This window comes from Anarhichas minor, unplaced genomic scaffold (genome assembly GCF_050575085.1).
Source record: "Anarhichas minor isolate MPS153535 unplaced genomic scaffold, ASM5057508v1 ptg000021l, whole genome shotgun sequence".
Taxonomy (NCBI): domain Eukaryota; kingdom Metazoa; phylum Chordata; class Actinopteri; order Perciformes; family Anarhichadidae; genus Anarhichas; species Anarhichas minor.
Window position 1 is genome coordinate 10758945 of NW_027466467.1, and position 21609 is coordinate 10780553.

The 21609-nt window shown below is 40.8% G+C and overlaps 2 protein-coding genes and 3 non-coding genes across 6 annotated transcripts; 4 read left to right on the forward strand and 1 right to left on the reverse strand.

Moving 5' to 3' along the window:
• Positions 1-10902: 10902 nt before the first annotated feature.
• LOC142954784 (uncharacterized) lies at positions 10903-14999 on the reverse strand. 2 transcript variants are annotated; one of them, XM_076096011.1, is made up of 2 exons: positions 14733-14999; positions 10903-13513 (listed from the first exon to the last, which is right to left on the reverse strand). In XM_076096011.1, the coding sequence occupies exons 1-2, from the start codon at positions 14944-14946 to the stop codon at positions 12588-12590; spliced, it is 1140 nt and encodes a 379-aa protein (XP_075952126.1). In that variant the 5' UTR covers positions 14947-14999; the 3' UTR covers positions 10903-12587. The 2 variants fall into 2 exon arrangements, with proteins under 2 accessions (XP_075952126.1, XP_075952127.1); XM_076096012.1 differs by lacking the exon at positions 14733-14999 and adding an exon at positions 14236-14726.
• A 1399-nt stretch (positions 15000-16398) lies between these two features.
• On the forward strand, positions 16399-21594 carry gnl3 (G protein nucleolar 3). The gene is made up of 15 exons (XM_076095815.1): positions 16399-16496; positions 16694-16752; positions 16928-17068; positions 17200-17313; positions 17407-17487; positions 17578-17713; positions 17803-17906; positions 18529-18682; positions 18826-18913; positions 19153-19330; positions 19451-19593; positions 19792-19928; positions 20528-20661; positions 20889-20958; positions 21058-21594. The coding sequence occupies exons 1-15, from the start codon at positions 16484-16486 to the stop codon at positions 21150-21152; spliced, it is 1647 nt and encodes a 548-aa protein (XP_075951930.1). The 5' UTR covers positions 16399-16483; the 3' UTR covers positions 21153-21594.
• Positions 18256-18388, forward strand: LOC142955032 (small nucleolar RNA SNORA47). Its single transcript, XR_012955782.1, has one exon. It is a non-coding gene; the product is annotated as a small nucleolar RNA SNORA47 (small nucleolar RNA).
• LOC142955031 (small nucleolar RNA SNORD19) lies at positions 19643-19717 on the forward strand. Its single transcript, XR_012955781.1, has one exon. It is a non-coding gene; the product is annotated as a small nucleolar RNA SNORD19 (small nucleolar RNA).
• Positions 20219-20350, forward strand: LOC142955033 (small nucleolar RNA SNORA47). Its single transcript, XR_012955783.1, has one exon. It is a non-coding gene; the product is annotated as a small nucleolar RNA SNORA47 (small nucleolar RNA).
• Positions 21595-21609: the final 15 nt, after the last annotated feature.

The following is a 21609-nucleotide window of genomic DNA, read 5'->3' on the forward strand; positions in this document are numbered from 1 at the left end:
CACGTGGTGGTCGGTGCTCTGACATTTTATTGGATACGTCACTGCCTCAAAGAACGGTCTGACCATTCATGCAGAAACACATCGTGACTGACTGCTCCTCTCTGGGGAACCGAGCCGAGACTCTCTTAGACCCACGGGCCACCGTGTCTCCGTCTCAGCTCGCTCCTGTGTTTCACTCTGACATTTTGATAAACCATCTCAGTGACTGAAAAAACACAGAAGGATATTTGTATGGATGTGACCAGACTTGCTGTTAACAAGACTTTACTTTGCCAGCTTGTTACGTTTTCACTGTGTCCTTTATAAAAATGGTAGCTTTTCGGGTTTGGTGGATCCTATTAAGAAATACTAATCAGAACGTTAATCTGTTCCTCTCATAAGCCCCGTCATTGTTCAACTGTGTGTTGTTTATTGAATGAACTATTAAATGTTGAATTGTAATGTGAGTGGTAAACTACGCATCTCTCATGTTTAGATGTATCTTGTAAGGGACTGTGTGCAAACAAAAAAGAAACATTTATTTTAAGTAGTACTGGTACCAAGGACGAACGATTGAAAGTCAGCGCTCAGCTTCAATCACTGATGTTAAAATCCACAAACCAAGCCAGAAATCTAGGTGTAGTTATGGATTCAGACCTCAACCTGAACAGCCATATCAAGACAATTACAAAATCAGCCTGCGATCACCTGAAGAATACATCAAGGATTAGAGGACTTATGTCTCAACAGGATTTGTAAAAACTTGTCCATGCATTTATCTTCAGCAGACTGGACTACTGTAACGGTGTGTTTACAGGTCTCTGTAAAAAGTCAATCAGAAAGCTGCAGCTGATTCAGAATGCTGCAGCTCGAGTCCTCACTAAGACCAGGAGGTTGGATCACATCACTCCAGTTCTGAGGTCTTTGCACTGGCTTCCTGTCAAACAAAGAATTTACTTTAAAATCTTGCAGTTGGTTTATAAAGCACTGAATGGTTTAGGGCCAAAATACATCTCCTGTCTGCTGCTACCTTATGAACCATCCTGACCCCGGACGTCTGGAACCGGTCTGCTTTCTGTTCCCAGAGTCAGACATAACATGGAGAAGCAGAGTTCAGTTTTTCGGCTCCACATATCTGGAACAAAGTCCCAGAAAGCTGCAGGTCTGCTGAGACCCTCAGCTCCTTTAACTCAAGATAGAAGACTTTTCTGTTTGCTGCTGCCTTTAATTGAACCAGATTCAAGGATATTTATCAATTTCCTGCATTTCTGCATTTTACTACTGTATTTTATTTCTTACAGCTTTTTAGTGTTGTAATGACTGTTTTTAATGTTTCAACGAATGTTTCTTAATTGTTTTTAAATCTCCTTTTTTGCCTTGTGTTTTGATGCTGGTTTTATGTGAAGCACTTTGAATTGCCTTGTTGTTGGAATGTGCTATACAAATAGACTTGCCTTGAGTAATGAGTAAGGATATACCAGCTGGACGATTACCATACAGACCATACCAACAGAACAAAATATTATGGATAACATTCCATTCCAATGCAAACTCTGCACAAAATAGATACCCATGTAATGGGATATAGGGGGTATATATTACAAAATGCCTGAAACTTGTATTATACAAGTTTCAGGCATTTTGCATTAAGAAAAAGAAGAAGAGAGATCTCAGAGAGACTGAAAACACACAGCGAAACCAAATTGAATGACATCCACTCGGGTTGTCTCAGGGCTCTGTCCTGAACCAAGGTCGCTGTAAACTCATTTCAGATAAAATCTCTCCAGAGCTCTAATACAGTAATGTATAATAAAGTATGTACCTGGAAATGATGCATCGCTCCTTGAAACTGCATAGAGACGGTTGTTTTGATGTAGGGTGAAGGAAGGAGAGCTTTGATGATACACTCAGGAGCTTATTGATCTTATCGGTTGTTTATCCCTGGGCAGCCTCTTATTGCATTTCATTCTCCACAGATGTATAACTGAAATGAACCCTCCCTGCAAGCTTGACTAAAGGAAGTCTCGTCAGTGGGAAAGCTGCAGTCTCTAGGAAAATGTTTCAAAAAAGCTATGCCTCAAATTGGACAATGTATTGTTGCATTTTCAAAAGACAGAAGTTTTTCCCAGACAAAGTTTTAAGATAGCTGCTACCACTAATTTTACTTCAATTTTCTTTCATGGTGGCAAAAATATTGAATTCCTTTATGTAGAGGATGGATATGTCTTTTTGGCTTGAAGGTTTTAAAAGTGTATTTATTGTCTTCTAATCATCCGTCCAGCTTTTGGCAGGATGCTGGAGAAAGAGTGCAGTAAATCACTTTCTACACTTATTGGGTGTTAATCCTTTCCTGGAGCCAGGCCAATTTGTTTAATGAGCAAGTCCATTAATGTTACTGATCTTCAGGGTAATTCTTACATAAGGATAAATTATTTCTAGAAGGGGAAACAACAGAGGAGCCCCAGGGACCCGAGTGGGGCACCCCTAATGCTCCCCCTAAAAAGTCTGTTCTCTCTGGACCCTGTCTCTCAAAGCACCAGGGTTGTTAGCAAGTTATGAAGCTTCATCTCTAATGAGGCCCACTAAACTCAGTGCCCAGTCAGCCAAGACTCCCTCATCCTTTCACTTGCTCTCTCTTGCCCCCTTTCTCTCCCTCTGATACTGGCCAAACTAAAAGTCCTCAATATTAAAGGAATTCCTGCATTTCAATAACTTGGAGTAACTTCAGAATAACCAAACAATTTCCAAAAAGGAAAGATGACCCTATTTATATAAGTTATTGTGGCTACTGGCAAGTTTACATGTTTTTAAGTTGCATTACTTTCCCAGAAATTGCTCGTAGTGACGGAAACTGATAACCATCTTACATCAAACAATGTGGCTGAAGCCAAATTCAATGTTGTTGGGAAAAGTGACGCACAAAATTGTTTGATAAATGATATTCAGTGCCTTCAATTAAATATGAATTTGAATGGATATTTCTGGTAAAACTACCATAGGGGTGATAGAAGGTCTGAGACTGCTTCTGTGTGTAACTCATATGTTGCATGTCACCCGTCCACCCCTTGTGTCTTTCTCCACTTATTAAAACTGTCCAGTAAAGCAGAAAGTCCATAAAACAGCATGTGATGCAGTGTATGAATAGCCTACATTGCTGGATAACAACAGGAGGCAAAAAGCACCATACATCTGTCAAGCTTACCATTCTTGCAATGCACACGTAGTTTACAGTGGCAGATTGTCCACTTGAAATTCATAGTATTTTTTTAAACAATCGGTGTTACGTGATTTCATTTCACCCAGAAGAGAAAAGGAGCAGGCTTCTCATGTCTAGCCAACAGCCAAAGATTTCTTTTGGCTATTTTTTTCCCCTGGATCCAGCCAGCATACATACTTCTCAAGGGGTCCGTGCGGGCCCACTGTGGGCCAAGTGAGTGTCCCACACTAATGCCATGTGTCTGTGGATTAGCCCGTGCGGCGCACACATTAGTTTTAGCCCTTTGAGGCCCCAATGACGGCTTTCCCAAATGTAATAAGCTGCCCACAGAAAAATCCACAAGGCCCCTTTGATTGAGTTAAAACTTTTAAATGTTTAAACATTGTAGAAGATCAATCTGAGGTATTTCTCTCAAATGTATTTATCATACACATGAGAATGTTGCATAACCCAGGGGTCTGCAACTATTTCTTTAGAAAATTGAGTTGGACAGAAAAGTCTCATTCTTTCTTTTTGCATCTATTAAATTCACGCATATTTGAAACGTGTCTGTATTTCAATAACTCATTGTGTGGCTTTGTAACTTGGAACAGGGATGAGCACGTGTGGCGAGATAAGGCTACTGTTACGTACCTCTTCAGTACTCACTCTCTCCTTCCCCGGGAAAATGACCATCGTTACTCCCCGCATCCCTTAGATGCCAAACGGGGAACGTAACACTACTGTAGGTAATACGCTAATTAGCCAGGCATGTTAACTTTTGCAACTTACATAGAGCAAAAAAGCACACATCATACAGGATTTGTATGGTGTATTTATTTGCTCTCATGCATGTTTATTTTTCTTATTGTAAACTGCAAACGTTAGCATGCCTGGCAAACAAGCTTATATGCCTCGTGAAAGATATTGTCGGCATTTGTATTCATGAAATTAACAGCCTACCTTATTGAATTTTGTTTTGCAAGCCGCTGGTGTGTTTGATCTGTTTTGTCAAACTGTGGTTCTAAGGCGGGCCAACAACATGGGACATAATTATTATTGTCACTCCCTGTTGCTTTGCTATCCCTCACAGCGACATGAAACTCTGAAGCTGGGTGAATTATTTCGTCACTTACAGGCGATCACTGCCAGAAGGTGGAGAAATACACAGATTTACCTGTTTGCCTGTACGGCTGTACATGTAATCCCGGAGACTTATGGTAGTGCATGTGCACCTATAGGCACATCAACATTAAAAGGCCGCTGTGAAATATGACAGCAGGGCCAAGAGAAAGCTAGGCTGCAGGAAACAGAGGTCGAAAGTGATGGATAGGGAGGGAGGAGAAGGGGGAAAGACAGAGGTTGTGGAGAGGTGGAGAGAGGATAAAAAAAGGATGTTATTTTGTAAAAAGGTAGTGATGAGGTTAAATAGGAAAAGAAGGGGAAGAGCAGATGTAGGAGGATGAAAGGATAAGGCCCAGACTCAACAAAGCATCAGTGTATCTGAGTGAAAAAACAGATATTTGACTGTGCACATGAACAATGCATTTGATCAAACATAAGAATGATTTTGGCTTGCATAGATGCTTGAGGCTGCATCCCACTCTTAAATCCCGGATGGAGGGAACTTAATTTGGTGTCAACATTGTTCTTGAATTCAGATGTGGGATGAACAGAGAGCCATGTCTCTCCTGCACAACAATAATTCTCCAAATTCCTCGTAAATGTTAGACTTGGTTGTTTTTTTTCCACACATTCTAAAATGTCCTGTCTTCTGTTTCTTTATCTGTGATCCCCAGTGAGCCTTTGAACAACTCTATTTTGAGTAGCATTTTGTATCCAAGCATTTCCCTCCAGCTCTTTCCAAAAGCTGGCAGGAAGAGGAAGAAACAAAATGTAAGTTGGCACTGTGTGGTTGAAGGTATTTGCGCCTGAGATCTGTAATCCTATTATGGACACGTTTATTTTCTGTGGTGCTTATTATGGGTTTTCCAAGAGATTATATATAGTAATTAGTTCACATGGCAAATCGTATTAGTGTAAAGCCACAACTCTTTATAGCAGGCCATAGACCTTTTCCTCTGTGACTGAAGAGGTCAAAATAAAAAGGAGGACAACTTAATAAGTTTTCATTTGTGCAATTAGTTTTCAGGAAAGCTAAGGGAAATTTGAAAGATACATCTGAATCTATATCATCCAATATACATGAAATGATTTCACAATATATACAGTAGGCTATATACCGTCATCATTCTGTTAAATTATCACTCACAGATATGTAAAAAGCTTTAATGCTGCAGCAACAGTGTTCACTGGCCCTTTACATTGGAGCAACTGGCTTCAGCGCATCACATTAGTTACTGACTATAACAACACATTGCTGACTTACTATCGCCTCTGTATAATTACTGAGAAAGCATTATTCATGCAGCGACATCTTTCCGGGTTAGGGTTAGGCCACATCTTTCCGGCCGGCCCTCAAATCACTTAAACTCCTGCCAGCATACAATATATACTTTAATTTCCACAGTCCTCCAGAGGCCGTGTTGTAGCTTGAGATAAAACCGGGAGATCACACAGTCTCCTCTCTGTGAAGAAAACAAATCGATGTGTCATAGAGGGGTCAGACAGAAGCTGCAGGATATGTGAGGTGTGAGAAAAATATTGACATATCGTAAATTTTTCAGCTGACGTTTATATGTGTGTGTGTGTGTGTGTGTGTGTGTGTGTGAGAGAGAGAGAGAATTCAGAGATAGCAGGGAAATGAAAAAATCCCCAGAGATATCATGTTTGCCACCACAATTGGATCGATTGGATCGTTTTCACTAGGTAATGTCTCATCATAAGCACAGACAACCTGAACCTAAAAGCAGAGTTGAAAAGCAGAACTGTAATCTGTAAAACGGAGGTTTTCTATTAAGGTTTTTGTCAACGTGTGATGTCTAAATAAGAGCCCTAACAGGATCATTCTATCATGGAGTTTTTGGACACAGTTGCTTAACGATGGGACAACGATGAATTGTCCTGATCTCAAATGTCTGGCAATATTGAGGAACTTTTGTGATTTATGCCTGTTCCACTTATTCAGTCAAACAGATTTGTAGGCTGACCTGAATCGTCTGCCCAATAACCGACAGGAGAGAACTGATAGCTCCAGTCAAGCTGCAAAAACTCTGAATCAGCCAACTGTCAAATTCATAAGCAGCAGCCAGTTATCTGACATTCATGAGAGAGATCTTCCAAAAAACATTCCCCTTGACATAAATCAACATAACTAACAAAGTAGTGACTTTTCTACATTACATTATTATGAGCAAGTGAGCATCAGTTTAATGTCAGAATGCCATTTTGTTGGTATTTACAAAACATAATTCCACAACTGCCTAATAAAAACTGCTCTGCTGGCTCCATCTGAGTAAATATTTGCCAGCAGACATATTGTCATGACACATCTGCTATCATTGTGGTAAACTAAACTCTGATCAGCGAGCATCACGCAATAAGAGATTCGACCATCTGATTGAATAACCGACGGTTCTTTATTTATATGTGAGGAAGGAAAGACATGAATCATATTTGTAAAAACCCATATGTATACATATAGTGAGTTTTGATGAGAAACACTGAATGTAAATATTGTTTGTTTCCAAGAAACCTCCACAGCACACCTTAATGCACTGTACTTCGCCGTGGTCTGCTGGGGGAGCAGCATTGGAGCCGGAGACACCAACAGACTTAAGAAGAAGGCCGGCTCCATCATTGGCTGCAAACTGGGCAGTCTGGAAACGGTGGTGGAGAGGAGGACACTGAAGAAACTATTATCCATATTGGATAACCCGGACAGCGGAGCACTTTCTCCAACAGACTCATCCAGCTCTGCTGTCACAAGGACAGATACAGGAGATCATTCCTGCCCTCTGCTATTAGACTTTATAATAAATCACCTCTGGACAAATCAATCACACGACTATAACACTGTTACACTGTTGTTTGTTTGTTTGGTTAAATCTTTGCAATATTGTTTAGTTAGTTCATTTAATATTATTCTATTTTATTGTATATATTGTGCATTTTCATACTTCATATGAAATACTCAAACTAAACCTTTGAGACTGTGACATTTAAATGATGATTTATGTGTTCCTGATGAAACCCCATACACTTTGGTACACATAGCTTCCTCTCAGTCATCTAAAAAGATTAGAGAACTTAGAAACATATTTGCAGGAAATAGAGTAGATGACTAATTCTTGCTTTATGCAAAACTATGTTCCCATTTTATGTAGTCCAGTGAATAACAGCACCTACTGGGCTCAGAGAAACTCTCTGCCTGCAGGGCCAGAGAATAAAGCTGTACAGACTCCCTGCAGGCTACTCTGAACAGATGAATGCTGCTCCCCTGGAGTGAAAGAAAAGTCAATACTTGTTCAGAAAACATGTATATCTGGAACAACAGGGACAGAGAACCACACTCATGTGCAACATACACTATAATACAGTACTTATCTATCTATCTATCTATCTACACACCAGATACAGTATGTGTTGTGTAATGTCCATACATACAGATTCTGTCTTGTACCTTAGATTCATTTGTTAAAGATGAATTGCTGTTACTAAGGCTGAAATATATGAATTGATGGTCAGAGATCTATTTACAAAGGTAATGTAGACGCTCGTTTAGAAAATATATGAGAGCAAATGACTGACCTGCGGCTACTGACCACAAATCATATTCATGAAACTTAATATTCATGCCAGTCTGGGCTATAAACTGACATCTTCACTGAATGCTTAAACTGGAGATCCATCAACATTTGAATGAGATCCGTGGAGAACACTCTCATCTCAGCACTCAATCAATCAGTAACCAGCTGCCAGACATTGAAACCTCTGTCGCTCATGAAGTATTGATGCTCTCTGCTCATTTTAGGTATAAAGGAGATGGCGGTTGCTCAAAAATGTCCCCTTTAAAGTTATTATATTATTTTGGATAAAAATGTCTGATATAGGTTGGCTGAAAAGACTATATGAATGCATTTGCAAAGGTAAATCCATAGACATCAGCTAGAGAATGAAATATCAGCTCATTAGCTGCATGGAAATTCAATTCATTGTATTTCTGTTGGTATTGTTGCGGTGCTGTGCAACTAATCGCTTAAGGGTGATGTGGAAATGACAAACAGGTTCGCTGTGATCATTTTCCAGTTGAGCTACTTTCAGCCAAAGAAATAGTCCAGATGAATAGTGCTAACCGCAAAAGTCTGTGGACTATCCAGAAACACGGAGACTGAGTTTGGAAAGAGAGGTTGCTGTTAAATGTATAAATGTACTACAAAATCCCAATCAAACTTCCATTCAAATCAAATTCCATTCAAATCAAATTCCATTCAAAGGTTGTTTTTTTTAAGCAGTAATTTCAGAGATGTAAAAACGTTGGGCAAATAAGGTCAAAACTATCTGCTTGGCTAGATACCACTCGAGTAAGGGAATATATTCATTTGTTTTTCATAATTTGAGACTGAATCACAAATTGTATGAATATCAATTACCCGACGGTTTTTAATTAACTTCTGGAAAGCCTCCAGGTGAAGCTCACTGTGAAATATAATTCCATTTTCCATCATGACAGACTCAGTAACTCAAATCAGCACGGGGTAGATTTTATTAATTAAATGCTGAGGTAAGTATATGCAAACTTCTATGGCGACAATAACGGTTTTAAGAGATGAGATGCTGCATGTTTTGCGTTGAGCCTAATGTACATTTCGTAGTTAGCAGTTAGCAAAGTATTTACATATTTAGAGGTTGGGAGCCACCACTGAGTGAATGTCACGGATCCTTACATGAATCCCTTTACATGTGTCATCATTTGGTGTCGATGGCTGATTACACCACAGGGTTCTGATTTGATTGCCCGTGATTGGGTAATGTAATCATACAATAACAGAGTAGAGAGATTGTTACATTGGATTGGATGATTTGCCCTAAAAGGGATGTTTTTCTCAACACCTTCTTTTTGGGAGCTAGTTTAAAAGAGCAAATGCAATGTAGTATATCATCTGCATCTCCCTCAGTCTGCTGACTTCATACATTCGACCTCCTGGCTGTTCCTGTAGAGTGCATCCACCGTTTCCTACCTGCCAGCACCTTGAGGAGATGTCACATCGCACTGCAAGTGCGATCTGATAAGTCTCCTTCATTTTGCCTTTTGTCTCAATATTCATGGCTGCATTATAGTCGACATAGAAAACACAATATACTTGTATATGACCATGATAAATGCCACAGAACTGAGCATTCCTTCACATCTCATAAGACAAATATGATGGAGAATTGGAAACATTTTGTAGTCGTTCTGAAAGATTAACTGGAGCATGAAGCTTGTTCAGGCTCAGTGACTGTCTCTCTCTCTCTAAATGATGTTCTTTCCTCAAATATATTGAGCATGGAGGCTGCCATGTGCAAAAACATGCTCCAGCATAAGGTTGCATACAACCGTTTACATTAGCAGTTGCCAGTGAATTCATAATGTGTAGAGCAACTGAACATACATGACGGGCCCCTCTGTACGGTTCCTCTGCTGTGTGCTTTCTTTCTCCAGAGCTGCAGCCCTGAATGGGGAGTTATCAGTGTCATTGACACACCTGGACCCGGTGTGCTCCATGCACGAAAGCTCGAGCAGCAGAAGTTGTTGTTGGCAGATCTCCTCTCGTTCCACACCCTTGTTGTGGCTTTTGGTTGCTTGTCTTTGTTTTTACAGCTCCACACCCACACAGCACATTTTCCCACATCCAATCCTACTGACTTTACAGATTCCTCCCATTCATTTATTTAACTTATATCGATTTATTTTTTGGTTAATATACTGCTTTTGTCACGTTTAGAGCCGGGCTGTGACAACATACCACGAGGCTTTATGATCTTATGATGGCTAAGGTAAACTCCAGTTTCCGGTGGTTACTTTAATAATGTTTTCTTTTAATTGCTTTTAATTTTAGGTAGATATATAGTTGGAAAGCCACTTATTGCATTTAATCAATCACTCGGATAATAAACATCTAGAAAATCTGCCCTTGCAGGTGGCAATTTTAAAACTACTGTCAAGTTAACGCATTAAACACATTGAAATGGAAAGTACCCCACCAGGTGTTGTATAGCTGTTACTACAACTATAGAACACAGATGCTTTATAGGAACCAATATTTTTGTTGTAAAGATGTAATCTCCAATGGGCATTTGTTACAGCAGACATTTTGACTTGTCATAGTAGGAAAGGCACAGGTGTTTCTAACAACATTAACGATGGTGATCTATTCTATTCAAGTTCCCCAGTAAGCCGTGACAGTGAGCCAGCATGCACAATAACACGAGTCCTTTTATGTTGTTTCACACTTGTGCTTTTCGCACTCTGACATCAAGATGCCATCTGTGAAAAGGGCACATTTCCTTAAAATATGTGTCAGGTGATAATTATTAAAAGTTCTGTGTCTATATTCAATGAAGGAGTTCAAACGTCTGATGCATGCTGACTCCCTGGGGCACATGAATACAGATGCATCGTTGCCGTTATAAGTAACACCTGAGCTTTCCCTTAAACGACTAACCAGAGTAACGTCTGAATGCGAAGACCTGCTCATGCAAAGGCTGGAGGTTAGCCTCTATAAAACATTTCATGTTAGATTCTTAAAGCTAGCTCTTTACATATATAATACAAGACAATTACAATGGATACTAAATTACTACTTTATTAAAAAATAACATTTAATACGCAATGATACAACACTGTACATTAGTGTGTGCGTGTGTGCACAGGGGGAGCAAAGGTGTCCCAGAAGACTGTAAGTGAAGGGCTGCTGGTCAGCTGTGAGGACGTGCTGTAGTCTCATGCTGCATTCATCACGTACGGAGGAGGGTTCACTCGTGTGCATCAACTGACCTCTGACACACTCTGAAGGTTTCATATTTTATTTTAGTTCATCTTCTTGCAGGAGGTTCAGATGCAAATTGTTATTTTTTTGAATTGATAAAGTCATGTCAATGTCTGCAACAAGCAGGGACAAATTCCACAGGAAAAGCCACAAACCCTGAGTTTCTGACTTTTACAAGAGCCGTTTCAAGTCAGACGTTAGTATTTCTGGTACGCCCTCATGTCATGAATGCAGCATTAGTCCTGAGAGGAGGAAAGGTGACTGTACGGTCGACTGTTCATGGAGTCAGTCCAAGATGAGCAGAGGAACTACCTGATTCCACGATAAACAAACAATCACCTTGAAAATCGACCACAACCGAGGCCACTCCAAAAATAACCTCACATGTGAATGAAAAATTGTGGTGGAAACACAGGTGAACAGAGATATTTGCAGACTGAAACCCCTGAAGAACCACAGATAGATTCAGCTAATACTGTCGGGCCCTATTATAGAGTGAAAATATGCACCGTTTCAGACAGATGCCGTAGTGCATGTCATTAAAAAAAGAAAACGCCACAAAATGAATGGTAGATCGAGACCAGTGGTATTTTACAGAATATCGCGTTACTTCACACAATAGTGGAGCAGTCTCACAATAGATTGATCCATATTTCAATGGACAACATGAAGCACCGACAATGTGAGATGGCAGTGTTCAGCTCTGCAACAATGTAACAGCACTCAGAAGAAAAAGGAAGTTAAAATTAAAAAGTGTTAGGTCAGACTTCTCCTAGTTAGTCAGTCAAGTTTACAGTTTATGGGCACATGTCAGTGGCTTTTTGTTAGCCTAAATTTTGTGTCAGTGTTTAATTGCTTCATTAAAAAAATTGGAAAAAAAAGGACTACTGGCAGTGTTACTGGCAGATGACACACACAGGCTTCATTTGTCAGACCATCAATTCTCTAGTTAATTGAGAAAATGTAGATCACTTCATGCACCGACTCTTAATCTTAGGTCGTAAAATAACGATTACAAGATAGATGTCAAGTATGCAGATTTTAAACTCAAGTGTAAACTTATGGATACGAAGCGACTGGTTGATGATACGCCGTGACCGTGTTGAACATTGTTGCATTTCTCAATGCATCTCAGTTTCAAGGCATGTGTGGAAGACTTTGTCATGCTAATTATATGACTATGGAAAGACTAGATAATTCAGAAAAGCTAGCTAAAAACTCAAATTGTGTCTTAGAGATGTAATACTCAGTGACAAATACAAAATTAAGTAAATGACATACTAAACTGGCTAATACAAATTCTATGGCATGGAGCAGTGTTAGGTTAGATAAGAAACTTTCTCCACGAGTTGCAGAATCCCTAGTTCTTGGACAGTAGGAAGAGGAAAAAAAAGCCTTGTTTTATTGGCAGCGATTTTAGCTTTTTGTAGGACGTTTCCCTCATCAATATGATTCACAAACTGGGCTGTTTCACAACAGCATCATTGCCCTGAGAAATATGTTCCCTCGCGGCTATGGGTCTGGAGATGCCTTTTGATTTTGTCAGAACGGCTGAAGCATTTGCCACACACAGGGCAGCTGTATGGCTTCTCCCCAGTGTGGATCCTCATGTGAACCTTCAAGTGAGCCATCTGCGTGAAGCCCTTTCCACAAATCTGACAGCGAAATGGTTTTTCTCCCGTGTGGCTACGCTGGTGCTCCTGGAGTCTTCCAGACGAGCTGCAGCATTTCCCGCATACTCCACAGCGATAAGGTTTTTCTCGAGTGTGCACTTGTACATGCACGTGCAGGTGGCCGACGTGACTAAACGCCTCACCACAAACCTTGCAGCAAAAGGAAGACATGTGGCCTTGAACAGGGGATTTTTGATGAGGGCAGTCCACGGCATTGGCTCCTTGGTTGCGTATTTGAGAGACCTGTCCTCTGTTGGCGCCACTTCCATTTCCCTTAACACCAACCACCTGTCCTCCATTCTCCACCCCGATAATGTCAATGTTGTTCTCATTTGAGCAGTTTGGGTTGACTGGTGCGAGTGGCTGGGCGCCGCTGTTGGAAGAAGTCGAGCCTCTGTGGCCTCCTCCACTCTCTACCTTCACGTGCCTCGAGGAGCCTCGAGATGCAGGATCCCTCTCCCTGTTCTCCACGCCTTGACTCTGAGGCTGAGGGAGGTTGGATGTGTGGGGGCCATCCTGAGGATACTCATTAACAACACGCGGGGGAGTGAACAAGTTCTCTGGTGTGCTGCAAGAGCCGTGGCCACGGAGCTGATCCTCTCCTTGGTTGGCCCGGAGATCTCTTTTGTCCTTAATCTGAATGGGGATGCGCTCTTCATGCCCCATGCTGGGACTCCACTCACGACGTGGGTGCTCACCCTCCTCCTCGTCCAACAGTGCCATGGACGGACGATCTGCGAACAAACCAAGAGGAAGAAGATCAGATGAAAATATGAACTTCACTGCTGTAGACATAACAGTGTACATTGCACAGTGCAACGCTAGTTGAACTACCGTACATGACACTTGGTGTGTTTGTTGATACTTTCAGAGAAAGGTGAACCAGCTACTGCTTCTGGGAATTATCTATAGTGCTGACCATTTACAGGAGAGACAGAGAAGCTGTGGCAGAGCCAACCATGGAAATAGTAATGTGGTGTTCTTCGGTAAAACACTCCTTTACCAGACTTTTTCCACCAAAAAACGCAAAGAGTTTAACTCGCCACCTTGTCATACAATTCTTAGAAACATCCATGTAGAAAAGTGTAACTGTGTGGTGATACACTAACAAAAATGGTACTCCAACAAAACCCTGACACATTTAGTTCACGTAGCAAAATAATGGCCTAAGCAATAGACTCTTGTTTAATCTATTTAAATATTATACAAAACAGTCCGGGGAAAGCATGAGTACGTATAATAGGCAATAATACAGTATGTGATGCCTACACAAGGTATTCACTCCCTTGATTCTTTAAGTGTGCACTATGCCATTCATTCACAGTATTATTTAACACTGCTAACGAAAAAAAGACTTGTCTACTGTACGTACAAAATCTCTACAAATGTTTTGAAATTAAGAGGGCAATACTTATCATACTCATAATAAATATTTGGCACCTTTAGCAATACTTACAGCAGTTTCAGCCATGGGTCTACTCTGTTGGGGTAGGGAGTTTTAAAATTGGAGTAAACAAACACTATGACACGACAGGAGTGTAGTGTGAATCCGTTTAGTTAGTGTTCACGTGTATCTGTCCTGCCCTGTCAAATACACCGTGAATTAGTACACGGAGTGTGTCAAAACGTTCACTAGTGTACAGATATAACAGTTAGTATATGCTAACCCCGGGTGTAGGCTAGTCGGCTAAACTAGCTGGTTGGCTAACGAACAAAGGTTGCTAACGCGCTAGCCGCTCCACAACAACAGCAGCTAAAGTCAACTAGCTCGCTAACGGCTAAAGTTAACTTGTTTGGAAGTGAGGGAACATTACTCTGATACTATTTGTCGTGTTGTTGCATTGTTTCTGCACGCGGTCCTTCCCATTACACTACCTAACGCCAGCCCCAAAAGAGTTGGCAGATAGGACATAAAGGGGCGCCACTGCACCGTTAGCTTTCAGCGGAGCTAACCTGGCCATATTTCAATTCCAGCGTCTCGCAGCCTGCGTCTCAAATGGTCGTTCTCCCGCTCCCTGATCGCTATCTCCTCCTGGTACTCCAAAATCGTATCCTCGACAGATTTGTAGATCTCCTGCGCAGCAAGCATGAGACGCTCAGTCAAAAATACGTTTAAAAACTGAAGTTTGGTCATTTTTCTTGGGTTGCACAGCGCTCTTGCTACCATCCAAAATGGACCAAAAAGATGCTCGACCCTGTCACGTGACCCGGAGTTAAGTCTTCTTCTTCGCCTCCTCCTTTCACATCGTTCCCCAAAGATCTTCTGTGACACTACTTATTCCGTAGTATTTTTAATCGGGTCTCACGTGACAGAACAACATGCCTGAATGTTGTGAAAGTACCAGTTTATTTGACATTAATCTATGTCTAAATTTGGAAAACTCTATGGATCTGCAAATGAGGTAATCAGTAACGCTCAGCTGAGCTCAGCATATAAAAATGTTAAAAGCCGTCTCCTGACTATTTCCTGTCAAATCAATTTTCTCAAAGCATCAAAAAACAATCGTACACCTTTAAATAAAGCCACAATACGTATCGCATGATACATTTAAAGAAGTAAAAACTCACGCAAACATAAAACTCCTCCATCAAGTCTAAAAGTAGATTAATGTACCAGTCACCACACATCTAAAGTATAACATGCAGTTTTGGTATGTTATTATGTACCTTGTTAAAATAGTTTATCAGCTACATAATTCCAAAAGCATCAGTAAAAAGTATGGACATACAGAGTAAACGGGACGCAGTTTGTCATCGAGCTAAATACTGCTTTAATATTATAATACTATTATAGTATTATAATATATTATAATATTTAATATTTCTGCAAGCTTTGACATTATTGCATGGCGCTCAAACAAAGCATTCTGCATCTTTGTGGGAAAATGTGCCATCGAAAATAATACAAACAAATACAAACAACCCAGTGGCATAGCTACATGATACATACTGTAGTCTATACTTATTGTGTTTGTATACAGTGTGTGGATTATACATCATTACAGTTACATCTCCAATCAGGTGCCAAAGTACCAAATATGACAACAAATAAAGCAATGGATGCTGCTAATACCTTAAATATACAAAAATCAATATGTAAATATCTATAAAGTTATGTAGCCGATACTTATATATATAATGAGTAGTGAAATAAAACATGGTAATACAAATATAAATAAAAGTGCAAAATATCTTGCATTTGCTAAACATTATTAAATAACAAGTCTTACAATTAGTTTTCACGTTCAGTCATAGAATTTATTATCAGCAATTCATTATTTAATGAAAAAGATGACATGACCTGGAGGACTGGCTTCCTCGCAATTGATCAAATAGATAAAATGTCAGCGTCTTGTTTTTCATTTTAGATTATATCATCAATTTCCAATGTCACTTCACATTTTCAAATAAACCTTTAATATTGTCAATTTAATTTTACCCGTTCCTTTTTAGTTTAATGAACTGATTATTCATACCAGTGTAGTAGAACACTAATCCATTTGAATTTTTTTAACAAAATATCCTCCATACTCCAGTCAGTATAAATCTCTCGGATGAGCTTACTATCCTCCAGCTCGGCAGGCGGCGAAACCTACATGTGCGAAACATGCGCCCATCAAAGCGGAAATGACGAACCGTCAAACTTGCGCACTTCTCCACGTGCGAGACCAGCGCAGTCACATTGTCAGGTCCGCAGCTCCACGATGAAACGACCAAGTAAGTAAGCCCTGATATGAGCGCATAAAAACACATTTTAGGGCTTTATTGTTCGGTTAATACTTCCAACCTTACACTACCTGTATTCATCGATAACAGCCACCATTGGTCTGTCTGCTTTACCTTCGTTTTTGACTAAATGTTAATTAAATGTTCGACCCACGTTAATCGGTTTTACTTCTATCTTTTGTCTTCAGAGTTGAAGACCGCAAGTAAGCGGGTCTCGTGTTCCAAACGCTATAAAATACAGAAAAAGGTGAGTGTTTAGACTCTTATTAGCGTCACTTTAAAGATAAACGTTTACAGTTTTTCGGTCGATGAGGCCTGTGTGAACGCTGCTGACGTTGCTAATTTGTAACTCGTTTTGACTTATTTTAACGTCTACAAGACATTGAGTTACAATTTTTTTTGGTTTTGTTTTATGTGTTTAGGTCCGGGAACACAACAGAAAGTTAAAAAAAGAGGCAAAGAAGAAAGGAGTGAGCAAACGCGTGAAGAAAGATCCCGGCGTCCCCAGCAGCGCTCCCTTCAAAGAGGAGGTCCTCCGCGAGGCGGAGCAGAGGAGGCTACAGGTCGGCCTCATTTAATCTTCTAACGTAGTTTATCACAACTACCTTTTGTTTAAATTTGCATTTTGAGTGTTTTTAAGTGTGCTGTGTTGGACTGCTGTAATACTCATCCAACATGTTCTCGTGTCTCAAAGATTGAAGAAGATAAAGAGAAGAAGAGACAAACTAAGATAGTGGAGCGAGCCAAGAAGAGGAAAAAGGAGACTGCGAGTAAAGGATCAGAACCCACGGCCAAGAAGGCTCGGCAGGTAAAAGGCAAACACTAAAATAATCCATCGGTTCAGAATTGTATGACTACTGTTGACTGACTTTTATTTTTGCGGGGCGTCTTGTTTCCATAGGATGTGGTTGAGAAGCAGCCAGAGAAACCGGCTGCCCCCGACAAGAACTCCAAACACTACCGTTGCTCTGAGTTAAATAAGGTAAACCTTCCCTATCCCAGTCAGTGTTTTCCAGGAGAACAGGAATGGCTTTCACCTGATAATCTTCAGCGTGATCCCTCTCGTTTTCAGGTAATTGATGCATCTGATGTAGTCATAGAAGTCCTCGATGCTCGGGATCCACTGGGGTGCAGGTGTCCACAGCTGGAGGAGGCGGTGCTGCAGAGGGAAGGCAATAAAAAACTGATCTTGGTTTTAAGCAAAATAGGTAAGTAGACACGAGACAATGTTGGCTCATAGTCAAGAACACATGAGTGTGTTGTCTGGACTCTAAATGTTTGATGTTCTGTGTTGCAGATCTGGTACCGATAGAAAATGTGGAGAGGTGGATACAGTGCTTACAACTGGAGTTTCCAGTTGTGGCGTTCAAAGCATCAACACAGATCAAGGACAAAACCGTGGTAGGAGGTGCATTTGATCAAGAACACATATTTAGATTTATAGCGTATAATGGTTTATAAAGACACTGAACCGTCATTTTATAAACCTGTGTCTCGACTACAAGCTAGGGGCCGCCAAACTCTATTTTGACCAACACATGTTCATCCCCATCCAGCTTTATGCAATATAATTGGAATTTTTAATAGTCGAAATTTAGATTCATTTTAATTCAAATGTGTGACGGATCAACTATCAATAAGACTGCTTTAACTTTTCAACTTGAGGCGGGAAGTGAAATGTTCTCCTCCCCTCTTACCGTTTGGATTTGTTTATTATTAAAAACAAACATGTTATCACGTCGTTGTAATGTGGAGGACTGAGAAGGTTGAGCAGCTTGTGCTGTTATAACTGGTTATAACCTCCAAGAGTAACACACAAACCGCTCTTATCACGTGGCTCTGTCTCAAGCAGAGCTCATCTGTAGTGTGTTTGTTAACAAAATGTGTTTTTCAGAAATATCTTCCAATACGTTGTTCAGACAGTGTTTCAGCCTCTTGAAATGCGAACTAATAAAAACTTTGTTTATTTGTGGGCGGTATTTTCTTTCAAGTAACTTCACTTTTCTGGTAACGTCTTCCTCAGCAAGCCAGGAAGAGCAGCAGGATCGTGGCCTCCCATGAAGTCCTGGACCGATCCAGAGCAGCGGCCTGTTCTGGAGACGGTTGTCTCACTGAGCTCCTCACAAGTTTTGCTGCTAACAAACAGGATGAAGCGTCACTCAAAGTGGGCTTAGTTGGTAAGCACAGCAGCATCCCTACTTAAAACAGAATTCAGTTTAACATTGTATTATGTTAGTTGTCAATTCTGGTTGTTAATTTCTTTGAGTTTGCTCAAAGTACAAAATTTTGATGCAATTTTTTTTATTTTTTTTGCTCTCAGGTTTTCCAAATGTGGGGAAAAGCAGCATCATCAACAGTATGAAGGGGATCCTTGCATGCAATGCTGGCGTTAAGAGAGGCATCACAAAGTGAGTGACTAGGCAAAAAAACATTAGCTCCAAACACAATTGTAGCATTTTCTGTGCGATCACCTTTAGTGCATAGTCGGCAGAACTGGCAATTACAAATTGTAAGCGTTATGCACATTACTCTGGGATTGAGTTCATATTGTTTGAAGTTCTAATTAACATATTACTTACTATTAATTAACTACATACTTTTTTGTAGTTCATCCTAATAGTCAAATGTTGCCTGTTGCCCCCCTCAGATCCATGGAGGAGGTGCACATCTTAAAGAACGTGAAGCTCATAGACAGCCCAGGAGTTGTGGCGTCGGCGTCAAACCCACCAGCCTCCATGGCTCTGAGGAGCCTGCAGGTGGAGGAGGGCCAGCAGAATGTGCTGGAAGCCGTCAGGACTCTGCTGAAACAGTGTGACCACAGCCAGGTAGGAGGAGCTCCCACCACAGGAGAGATGTGACGTGTGAACTGGTTAGATTGAATGAAATTTAAAGTGATTTAAAAAAAATAATAATAATAATTTGAGGTTGTGTTCTGATGGTTTCAGATCATGCTCCAGTACAACATCCCAGACTTCAGAAACTCTCTCGAGTTTTTAACCCTTTTCGCCAAAAAGCGTGGCTATCTGCAGAAGGGTGGAGTTCCTAACACGCAGCAGGCGGCCACAGCGTTCCTCGCCGACTGGACAGGGTGAGTGTTTGTATGAAGACAAAGTGTTGGCAGCCGTAGTGCATCAGTGTGGAAATGAGGACAAAAACGCAAGTCTAGATTTCATTATGAAGACTTCTAATCCAACTCTGATCCCAACACTGTGCCAGAATAGCTGCATTATGTAAGCAGGTGGTGCTGTGTCTCCATTGATCTCACACAAGTCTGTGTCCCCCTCAGAGCCAAGGTAAGCTACCACTGTAAGGCACCGGAGAACCACGGCCTCCCCGCCTACATGTCCGATGCTGTCGTCACAGAGATGCAGAGCGGCTGGGATCTGGACAATTTGAAGAAGGGCAACGAGGAAACTCTGAAAGGTAACGGTGGTGTTTGATGTGATTCCTTCACATATTGTGTAAAGAGCAACATTGCCTCTTGGTGCCGCTAGGGGCCTCCACACTGTTTTGACCAACACATGTTAACCCCCATCCAGCTTTATGTAATATAATTCGAATTTTTAATAGTCGGAATTTAGATTAATTGCAATTCAAATGTGTGACGGGTCAACTATCAATAATACAGTTTTACCTTTTCAACTTGAGGCGTGAAGTGAAATGTTCTCCCCTCTTACGTTTAAAAACAAACATGTTGTCACGTCGTTGTAATGTGGAGGACTGAGAAGGTTGAGCAGCTTGTGCTGTTATAACTGGTTATAACCTCCAAGAGTAACACACAAACCACTCTATGACGTGGCTCTGTCTCAAGCAGAGCTCATCTGTAGTGTGTTTGTTAACAAAATAAATGTGTTTTTCAGAAATATCTTCCAATACGTGCATGTTGTGTTGTTCAGACAGTGAGTTTCAGCCACTTGAAATGCAAACCAAAAAAAACTTACTTCATTTGTGGATGGTGCTTTCTTTTAACTGACACTAATGTACTTTTAGACTCTTTGCTGAAAACAACTTCTGCTTTTCAGGTGTTAAATTCCCGAGCCAGGCCAGCAGCATAGGCTTCATCTCTAAAGGCCCGACTGCAGGTCAGCTGAGTGTCCTCGATTCCTCTGAAGAAACACCTGTTGCTGCAGAGGGAGCAGCAGAGCAGAATGATGAGGTAATAATAGAAGTTTTTGTTTTTTAACTGCAAGACGATACAGATTCTTCAAATAGTGTTAGCATTCTGGTCTCCAGGAAATGAGGACAAAAACTCATGTCTTGATTTGTGTATGAAGACTTCTAATCCAACTCTGATCCTGCTGGCTGGACCTTTCTCATTCAAATCACTTTGCATCTGGAGTGTTGTTGGACTTTGAATAATTAAAACATCTGCTTGTCTTGCAGCCCGTACAAAGTGCCGAGGAGGCAAATAAAACCGAAGAACCAGATAAACCACAGACGGCGCCACTCAAGAGTAAGGGCTTTTTTTTTTTTTTTTTAACAACTTTCATTTCTTTATTACTAAAATATCCAGCTAGTGGGGCTTATTTTTACGTCTCGACTTGTCTTCCAGAACAACCCGGCCAGGTGCAGTTCCAGTCTGTCGACATCAGCCGCACTGCAGCGACAACAGATGACGCCTACGACTTCAACACGCATTTTAAATGAGCTCTGCTTTCTTTGTCTGGAGGACATGCAGATGTGGAGTTGTCAGCATACCCAAACATGCTGACATACAGAATCACTGTCCGGGTGCCTTTGATCACCTCATGACAGGCAGAGTTGATTCAGAATCCCAGTTTAAAAGGCACTGCCTAGTTGAGTGGTGTCAGGGCGGTCGTTGGTGTTTGTGCCCTGCCTTTAAACTCTGAATCTGAACGACGGTGAGACCGTTTCCAGACAAGGACCTTCATCCTCGACAACATTTTTCAGTTAACATAATTGAATAGTTTGTCTATGTGGTCATGTGTATATATCCACTGACTTCTTCCAGATGTTGTTGGTGAATAATCGGCTGTTTTAAATGTCAAGAGGTCATTTGTTTTTGTGTTCATGCAGAATATTGTATATAGACAATGTACTATAAATGTAATAAACCCTCTACAAAGCCTTCATTTGTTTTATT